The 9,271-nt window shown below is 44.6% G+C and overlaps 1 protein-coding gene across 1 annotated transcript; it reads right to left on the reverse strand.

The window, feature by feature from the left end:
• Positions 1-1,647: 1,647 nt before the first annotated feature.
• On the reverse strand, positions 1,648-8,290 carry LOC122764780 (phospholipid-transporting ATPase ABCA1-like). The gene is made up of 10 exons (XM_044018713.1): positions 7,972-8,290; positions 7,648-7,774; positions 7,512-7,574; positions 7,310-7,416; positions 7,015-7,156; positions 3,477-3,611; positions 3,039-3,142; positions 2,821-2,913; positions 2,489-2,732; positions 1,648-2,414 (listed from the first exon to the last, which is right to left on the reverse strand). Exons 1-10 carry the CDS (start codon positions 8,064-8,066, stop codon positions 2,265-2,267), a joined length of 1,260 nt encoding a protein of 419 aa, XP_043874648.1. The 5' UTR covers positions 8,067-8,290; the 3' UTR covers positions 1,648-2,264.
• Between the last annotated feature and the right edge of the window lie 981 nt (positions 8,291-9,271).

Here is a 9,271-nt window from a genome sequence, read left to right on the forward strand (position 1 = left end):
GATAGATAGATAGAGAGACACACACACAGACAGAGAGACAGAGAGAGACAGACAGACAGAGAGAGAGAGACAGACAGACAGAGAGAGAGAGAGAGAGTAGAACAGCTGCTGAAATTCTGGCCCTGACCAGAGTGGACAAAGTAGTCAACTGTCTATGTTAAACCACCAAAAAACTTATCTGGATAATGACCTCAGAGTTAAACCAAAAGCTAAAGCTGAGCCGAGGTGTTAGGTTATTAACATATAATTATATATATAATATATATTAATAAATGACCAGAGTTAAACCTGAAGTTATCTGACAATGACCAGAGCTAAACCCTGAAGTTAAAGCTGGAGGGTTATCTGATAATGACCAGAGTTAAACCTGAAGTTATCTGGATAATGACCAGAGTTAAAACCAGAGTTAAAACCTGAAGTTAAAGATGAGATTATTCCGGATAATGACCAGAGTTAAACCTGAAATTAAAGCTGAGGTTATCTGGATGTGACCAGAGTTAAACCTGAAGTTAAAGCTGAGGTTATCTGGATAATTAAAGATGATTATCTGATAATGACCAGTTAAACCTGAAATTAAAGCAGTTATCTGGATAATGACCAGAGTTAAACCCGAGTTAAAGTTCGAAACCTGAAGGTGCTGAGATCTGGATAATGACCAGAGTTAAACCTGAAGTTAAAGCCGAGGATAATGATAATGACCAGAGTTAAACTCCTGAAGTTAAAGCTGAGGTTATCTGATAATGACCAGAGTTAAACCTGAAGTTAAAGATGAGATTATCTGATAATGACTGAGGCAAACCCGAAATTAAAGCCGAGGTTATCTGGATGACCAGAGTTAAACCTGAAGTTAAAGCTTAAGTTATCTGGATTTCATGACCAGAGCTAAACCTGAAGTTAAAGGAGATTATCTGGATAATGACCAGAGTTAAACCTGAAGTTATCTGGATAATGACCAGACCATGAGTTAAACCTTGAAGTTATCTGATAATGAGGAGTTAAAGCTTTCGAAGTCATCTGATAATGACCAGAGTAAACCTGAAGTTAAAGCTGAGGTTATCCGATAATGACCAGAGTTGAACCTGAAGTATTCCGATCTGATAATGACCAGAGTTATACCTGAAGTTTGCCGAGGTTATCTGGATAATGACCAGAGTTAAACCTGAAGTTAAAGCTGGATAATGACCAGAGTTAAACCTGAAGTTATCTGGATAATGACCAGAGTTAATCCTGAAAGTTAAAGCGGTCATCTGGATAATGACCAGAGTTAAACCTGAAGTTTAAGCTTTCGAGGTTATCCGATAATGACCAGATTTAAACCTGAGTTAAACCCTGAATTTATCTTGATAATGACCAGAGTTAAACCTGAAGTTATCTGGATAATGACCAGAGTTATACCAGAGTTAAACCTGAAGTTATCTTGATAATGAACCAGAGTTATACCAGAGTTAAACCTGAAGTTATCTGGATAATGACCAGAGTTAACCCTGAGTTAAAGCTGAGGTTATCTGGATAATGACCAGAGTTAATCCTGAGATAAAGCCAAAGTCATCTGGATAATGACCAGAGTTAAACCTGAAGTTAAAGCTGAGGTTATCTGGATAATGACCAGAGTTAAAAAATAAGTTATCTGGATAAAGTCAGACTCAGTAGATTTGGTTCCTTTAATGAGACTTGTTCAGGGTCAGTAACAGTTTTTCCCATCAGCGTTTGTTGTCACATGACATCATCATGACATCATCAGTGCAAAGAGAAACAAAGTGCTGCTGGTGTCAGTGTCGCCTCCTGCTGGTCGCAGCTCAGACACAAAAACAAACATGAGTGAGGATCAATGATCAGCTGATCACCGTTCAATACCGTAGTGTGAGGAGCCGATGAGGTCATTCACTGTTTCACACCCACACGAACAAATCTGTCAAATCAACACGGAACGCTGTGATTGGCTGTTCAACAGGAAACAGATTACATTTAAACATAAATAAAAAAATCTAAAGGTTTTTTAAAACACTGATTTTCAGTCTCGTCTTTGGACGTTTGAAATGATTCAGATTCTTCATCGTTAGTCCAGAACACACACACACACACACACACACACACCACAGCGCACACACGCACACGCACACACACACAGGTCAGCGGCCGGAGAACAGTCACAGGTCACAGGTCAGCGGCTGCGACAAAAAATCCCTTGCATTGACTGGCATAAGGCAGGAGGTGACTCCACCCACTAAAATCAGGTGGGGGGGAGGGGTCAGGTCTTCAGGTTGTCACATGACGCTCTCTGTCAGCGTGTGGTCGTGGCCCTCTGCGGCGCCAGTGTTGAGCGCGGGGACGTGGACGGACACGTCTTTGTGTCTCACAGCATTGTCTTTGGAGTGATAGTCGTCGCTCTGGTCCTTCGCAAAATTCACAAACACCTGCGACGACAAACAGGAAGTCAATTTTCTAATCAGCCCTGTCACCCGACGCGGCGTCCCGGCGGCACGCTTACCTGGTCGAGCGTGGTCTGCGTGACGGAGTAGTCCTCGATGTGTAGCGTGTCCTTGTTGTCGGCGAGGACGGAGAAGATGTGAGCGAGCGAGGTGAGCGAGGACGGCAGCTGATACTGAAGCATGTTACGATGACGCTCCTTCAACGTGCTGCCGCGCAGCTCGCTCTCGATGAACTTCATCACAGGAACCAGGTCAGGGTCGTGACCTGTGACCCGCAGGATGATGGTGTAACCATCACCAAACCTGTGGAGGAGGATGAGGAGGAAGATGATGATGATGATGATGATGACGTCACAGTGGCAGAGACAGAGAGTGTGCGTGTGTGTGTTACCTGTTCTTCAGGTGTTGGACGCTGCCCAAACATCTGAACCTGCCGTTGACCATGATGGCCATCCTGGTGCACAGAGCCTCACACTCCTCCATACTGACACACACACACACACACACAGATGATCATGTGACACGCATCAGCTGACGTCGAGTGAAAAAAGTGAAATGAAAAAAATAAATAAAAATGAACTGAGGTCACGTGTCCTCGGCGTGTCTCACCTGTGTGAGGTGAGGACCACAGAGCGTCCCTCCTTGATGACACTGAGGATGCAGTTCCAGAGAGCGCGGCGAGCTTTAGGGTCCATGCCGGTTGTGGGCTCGTCCTGTCGCCATGACAACAGCGAGGAAGAGGTTGGACCAGAGGAAGAGGAAACAAAGTGTGAAGGTTAGATGAAGTAGGAGGAGCATTGTGTCACCTGACTAACACCTGTGTGTGTGTGTGTGTGCCATGCTGCTGAGCTGCTCTCTGATTGGCTGACAGAGGTCAGCTGATGTAAAAACACTTTCTGCTGTGATTTTCCTCAGTGGGTGGAGCTTCACTATGAAACTGTGCCACCTCCATGGCAACCAAGGAACTCAGTCCACTGAGGAAGACCATGGAATTCATTCAGAGATGCTGAGACGGTGGAGAAGAAGAGGAGGAGGGGGAGGAGTTACCAGGAAGACAACGGGCGGAGCGCCGATCAGAGACATGGCAGTGGACAGTTTCCTCATGTTTCCTCCGCTGTAACTTCCTGCTGCTTTGTCAGCGTATTTGATCAGACCCAACTTCCTGATCCCCCACTCTGCCACCTGTCAATCAAACACATGACATCATCATCATCATGTGCACAGAAGGAGGGGCAACAGAAGATTTACACCCACAAAACTGCAGGGAGTACACACTAGCCCATTCCGGGGACTGGACCCTCCGGAGCATGGATTTGTCAGCCGGATGACGTCAGTCTACAACGTCAGTCTACGTCGTCAGTCTATGTTGTAAGACTACGACGTCAGTCTATGTCGTCAGTCTACGAAGTCAGTCTACATCGTAAGACTACAATGTCAGTCCATGTCGTCAGTCTACGTCTGTCTATGAAGTCAGTCTACGTCGTAAGACTACGACGTCAGTCTATGTCGCCAGTCTACGTTCAGTCTATGTTGTAAGACTACGACGTCAGCCTGTTCGTCTACGTCAGAAGACTACGCACGCCGTCTATGTTGTAAGACTACACGCCAGTCTGGCGTCGCCACGCTAGGGGTCACACAAGTCAGCCACGCCAAGACTACAATGTGCATGTCGCCGCCGTAAGACTACTACGTCAGTCTATGTCGTCAGTCTACGTCGTCAGTCTACGTCGTCAGTCTATGTTGTAAGACTATGACGTCAGTCTATGTCGTCAGTCTACGAAGTCAGTCTACATCGTAAGACTACAATGTCAGTCCATGTCGTCAGTCTACGTCTGTCTATGAAGTCAGTCTACGTCGTAAGACTACGACGTCAGTCTATGTCGTCAGTCTACGACGTCAGTCTATGTTGTAAGACTACAATGTCAGTCTGTCGTCAGTCTACGTCGTAAGACTACGACGTCAGTCTATGTTGTAAGACTACGACGTCAGTCTATGTCGTCAGTCTACGTCAGTCTACAAAGTCAGTCTACGTCATAAGACTACAATGTCAGTCTATGTCGTCAGTCTACGTCGTAAGACTACGACGTCAGTCTATGTCGTCAGTCTACGTCGTCAGTCTACGTTGTCAGTCTACGTGTAAGACTATGACGTCAGTCTATGTCGTCAGTCTACAAAGTCAGTCTACGTCATAAGACTACAATGTCAGTCTATGTCGTCAGTCTATGTCATCAGTCTACGTCGTAAGACTACGACGTCAGTCTACGTTGTCAGTCTACGTTGTAAGACTACAACGTAAGACTACGACGTCAGTCTGTCGTCAGTCTACATCGTCAGACTACGACGTCAGTCTATGTCGTCGGTCTACATCGTCAGTCTACGACGTCTCCTTCGTATCGGCCGACGTTAACTTGTTTGGGAAGGATAGGTCTGGTGTATCCTTCTCAGCCGACCATATCCCATAATTCTTTGTGCGCCAGCGGCAAATCTCTTCTAATACAAACAAGATGGCGGAGCGAAGCGTCTCGAGTGGCAGCAGCGAGTTTGTTATGAAGTGTAAGTTTGACAAATGAAACTGAACTAATGAAACGTGTTTGTTCACTGTCTGCTGTTCACTGTCTGCTGTTCACTGTATGCAAGCACCGGGAAACAGTCGTTTCAATCACGGCGTAACTTTGAAACTTTGAAACTTGAACTATATAATGTGTATAATGTGTATAATGTATATAATGTATAAAATGTGTATAATTATATAATGTGTATAATGTATATAATGTGTATAATGTATGTGTATAATGTATATGTGTATAATGTGTATAATGTATATAATGTATATAATGTATGTATATAATGTGTATAATGTATATAATGTGTATAAAGTGTATAATGTGTAAAATGTGTTAAATGTATATAATGTGTATAATGTATATAATGTGTATAATGTGTATAATGTATATAATGCTTCATTTGCCAAATACAGGTTAGGGTTGTCTTGTGGTAAGACATAAATATTGCGTCGGTAATTCCTAAATCGCGTAAGCGTAATGTTTTGTCAATAATGATCATTTTGTGCTAAAACTACAGATACATCTGTCCTTGTCTTTTGTCTCTGAATAGTATTATTTTGGAAAGAATGGGCCTGCAGGGGGCGACATAACTCCCTCACAGGCAAAAAAGAAATATAAAGTATATAGCAAGTATATATTAGTTTGATAAGTGTGTTTATCATGGGCATTAATAATATACTTTGTTGTTATTGTTGACTTTAGTGATGAATCCTCTGTTTCAGGCTCAGGGGAACGAGTGAGTGTGAAGCCCACTGCTGAACTTGTCCCTGGTCTGTCCACATGTACACAGGTGCTGGGACAGAAGCCTGTCCTTATCTCCTCCATGCCTGAGGACAGACCAGGGCCAAGTTCAGCAGTGGGTGGATGACAGGAGGGCGGCGAAGAAGATGAAGAAGAGGAGGAGGAGGTGCAGGTGCCACAAAAAGGAAGAGGGACAAGGAGGAGGAACTCGTCGACCTCCTCAGGGAGGACATGAAGCGAGAGAGGGAGATGGAGTAGAGGAGGACTCCTCTCCATCCTAGAAGACTGGACCGTCTCATTTCACAGCGCTTGACTTCCGGGTCCTCCAAAGTGTTCGGTTGACGGAGTCATATCCTCCGTAGGGTCCAGTCCCTGGATCGTCTACTGTGTACAGTGTGTAGTACAGTGTGTAGTGCAGTGTGTAGTGCAGTGTGTGGTGCAGTGTGCAGTGTGTGGTGCAGTGTGTGAAAAGTGTGTGTAGTACAGTGTAGTGCGCCTGTAGTGCAGTGTGTAGTACAGTGTGTCGTGGGCAGTGTGTGTGGTGCAGTGTGTGTGGTGCAGTGTGTGGTGCAGTGTGTGTGTGTGTGTGTGTGCAGTATGTAGTGCTTTTGTGTAGTACAGTGTATAGTGCAGTGTGAGTAATACAGCAGTAGTGCAGTATGTAGCACAGTGTGTCGCGGCAGTGTAGCGTGTGTGCGCAGTGTAGTGCAGGTGTAGTGCACTATGTAGGTAAAGGATGTAGTACAGTGTGTAGTGCCTGTGTAGTGCGGAAAGTGTGTAGTGTTAGGTGCGTGTAGTGCAGTGTAGTACATTGTGTAGTGCAGTGTGGTGCAGTGGTGCAGTGTGTGTGTGTGCAGTATGTAGTGCTTTGTGTAGTGCTGCGTATAGTGCAGTGTGTAATACAGTGTAGTGCAGTGTAGTGCAATGTGTAGTACAGTGTGTCGCGGCAGTGTAGTGCGGTGGTGCAGTGTGCAGTGCAGTAGTGTAGTGCACCATGTGGTAAAGGGTGTAGCACAGTGGTAGTGCAGCGGCAGTATGTAGTGGCTGCGTGTAGTGGCATCGGCAGTTGTGTGTAGTGTGTAGTGCTGTGTAGTGCAGTGTAAGGGCCAGGTAGTAACAGTGTGTAGTACAGTGAAAAGTAAGTGTGTGGAAGAGTGTGTGTAGTGCAGTGCAGTGCAGCAAGTGTAAAAGCGCCTGTGTAGTACAGTGTAGTGTAGTGTGTGTGTAGTGCAGTGTGTAGTACAGTGTGTAGTGCGCTGTGTAGTACAGTGTGTACTCACATGGCAGACTTGGTGTTCAGGGACACCTCTGAGTACGGCGTACAGCTCCAGATGTTCTCTTCCTGTTAGCAGCTCGTTGATGGCGTCAAACTGAGGACAGTAACCCATGTTCTGATGGACCTCATCTATTTCCCTCAGGATACTGAGACAGGTGAGACAGAGACAGAGACACACTCACACACTCTTGTTAATACCAACACATCCTGTACTACTTCAAAGTAAAAGCATGAGTGTCTGTTCCCTAATTCCTTTCATTTTTTTCCATCAAGGCTTTTATTGTGACCTTTGACCTCACCTCTTCCCAGCCAGGAAGGCTTCTCCACTGGTCACCACTGTGTCTCCGGTCAGCATCTTAAAGGTTGTAGTTTTTCCTGCTCCGTTCACACCAAGGAGGCCGAAACCCTGTGACACACACACACACACACACACACACAGAATTAACCTCTGCTGTACTGAAGGCCGGGTTTAGTGGCCGCTGTGGGCGTGGTCAGTCTCACCTCTCCAGGCGGAATCCCGACGCACAGTCGATCGACGGCCGGTTTCTGCTTCCTCTTAAACACCTGCAGGAACACATGATGATTCATACACTGATGACCTCACTGATGACATCACTGCCAGGGCGTGGTCACGCACCTTAGTAAGCTGCCGCAGCTCCAGGATGTCTCCATGTCCAAGACCATGGACAATCTTCTGTCTCTCACGCGCCACGTCCTCATCCTCCTCACCGAGTGGACCAAGTTTAGTGAGTTTACTGACGGAGCTGCACACACACACACACAGTCACACACAGTCACACACAGACACACACACACACAGACAGACAGACAGACACACAGACAGACAGACAGACACACACACACACGAAGGGGATGAAAATACCAACACAATTTGTTAGCTCATATTTGTCATTTTCTGTGTGTGAGATTGTGTGATTGTGTGTGTGTCTGTGTGTGTAACCTGGGCTTGATGAAGAACTTGTACTGGATGAGGACGGTGATGATGAAGAAAACCACGCCCTCCACCGCCATGGCGAATAAGTTCTTACCGACCATGTCCCACTCGAGAGGAGAGCGGAACCGGTTTTCGCCTGAAACATCACAACAACATCATCACAGGAGGTAAACTTGAGTTAAACATGAAGTTATCTGGATAATGACCAGAGTTAAACCTGAGTTACAGCTGAAGTTATCTGGATAATGACCAGAGTTAAACCAGAGTTCAACCTGAGTTAAAGCTTTAGTTATCTGGATAATGACCAGAGTTAAACCTGAAGTTATCTGGATAATGACCAGATTTAAGCCTGGGTTAAACTTGAATTTATCTGGATAGGTTAATCCTGAGTTAAGCTGAATTTATCTGGATAATGACCAGAGTTAAACCTGGAAGTTATCTGGATAATTGACCAGTTATACCTGAGTTAAAGCTGAATTTATCCTGGATAATGACCAGAGGATTAAACCTGGTTAGCTGAAGTTATCTGGATAATGACCAGACTTAAACCTGACGTTATCAGGATAATGACCAGAGTTAATCCTGAGTTAAAGCTGGTTATCTGGATAATGACCAGATTTAAACCTGAGTTAAACTTGAATTTATCTGGATAATGACCAGAGTTAATCCTGAGTTAAGCTGGTTATCTGGATAACTGACCAGATTTAAACCTGAGTTAAACTTGGGAATTTTATCTGGATAATGACCAGGAGTTAAAAGCTAGAGATTATCTGGATAATGACCAGAAGTTAATGAGGAGTTATCTGGATAATGACCAGAGTTAAACCTGAGTTAAACCTGATGTTATCTGGATAATGACCAGAGTTAAACCTGAAGTTATCTTGATAATGACCAGAGTTAAACCTGAGTTAAACCTGACATTATCTGGATAATGACCAGAGTTAATCCTGAGTTAAAGCTGAAGTTATCTGGATAATGACCAGATCAGAACCTGACTTAAACTTGAATTTATCTGGATAATGACCAGGGGTTAATCCTATGAGTGAAAGTTGAAGTTATGCGGATAATGACCAAGAGTTAAACCACAAGGTTATCTGGATAATGACCAGGGGTTAAACCACCAAGTTATCGTGTGACAAGTTAATCCTGAGTTAAAGCTGGTTATCTGGATAATGACCAGATTTAAACCTGAGTTAAACTTGAATTTATCTGGATAATGACCAGAGTTAATCCTGAGTTAAAGCTGAAGTTATCTGGATAATGACCAGAGTTAAACCTGAGGTTATCTGGATAATGACCAGAGTTA

Source organism: Solea senegalensis, unplaced genomic scaffold (assembly GCF_019176455.1).
Source record: "Solea senegalensis isolate Sse05_10M unplaced genomic scaffold, IFAPA_SoseM_1 scf7180000017658, whole genome shotgun sequence".
NCBI lineage: Eukaryota > Metazoa > Chordata > Actinopteri > Pleuronectiformes > Soleidae > Solea > Solea senegalensis.

Bases quoted from the DNA above. Each gene is read 5' to 3' on its own strand.
- LOC122764780 (XM_044018713.1), bottom strand. From the start codon at position 8,066: ATGGTCGGTAAGAACTTATTCGCCATGGCGGTGGAGGGCGTGGTTTTC. The intron at 2,733-2,820 runs GTAACACACACA...CCTCCTCCACAG, and splicing joins GTCCAACACCTGAAGAACAG to GTTTGGTGATGGTTACACCA. The intron at 2,415-2,488 runs GTAAGCGTGCCG...TTGTCGTCGCAG, and splicing joins CGCAGACCACGCTCGACCAG to GTGTTTGTGAATTTTGCGAA.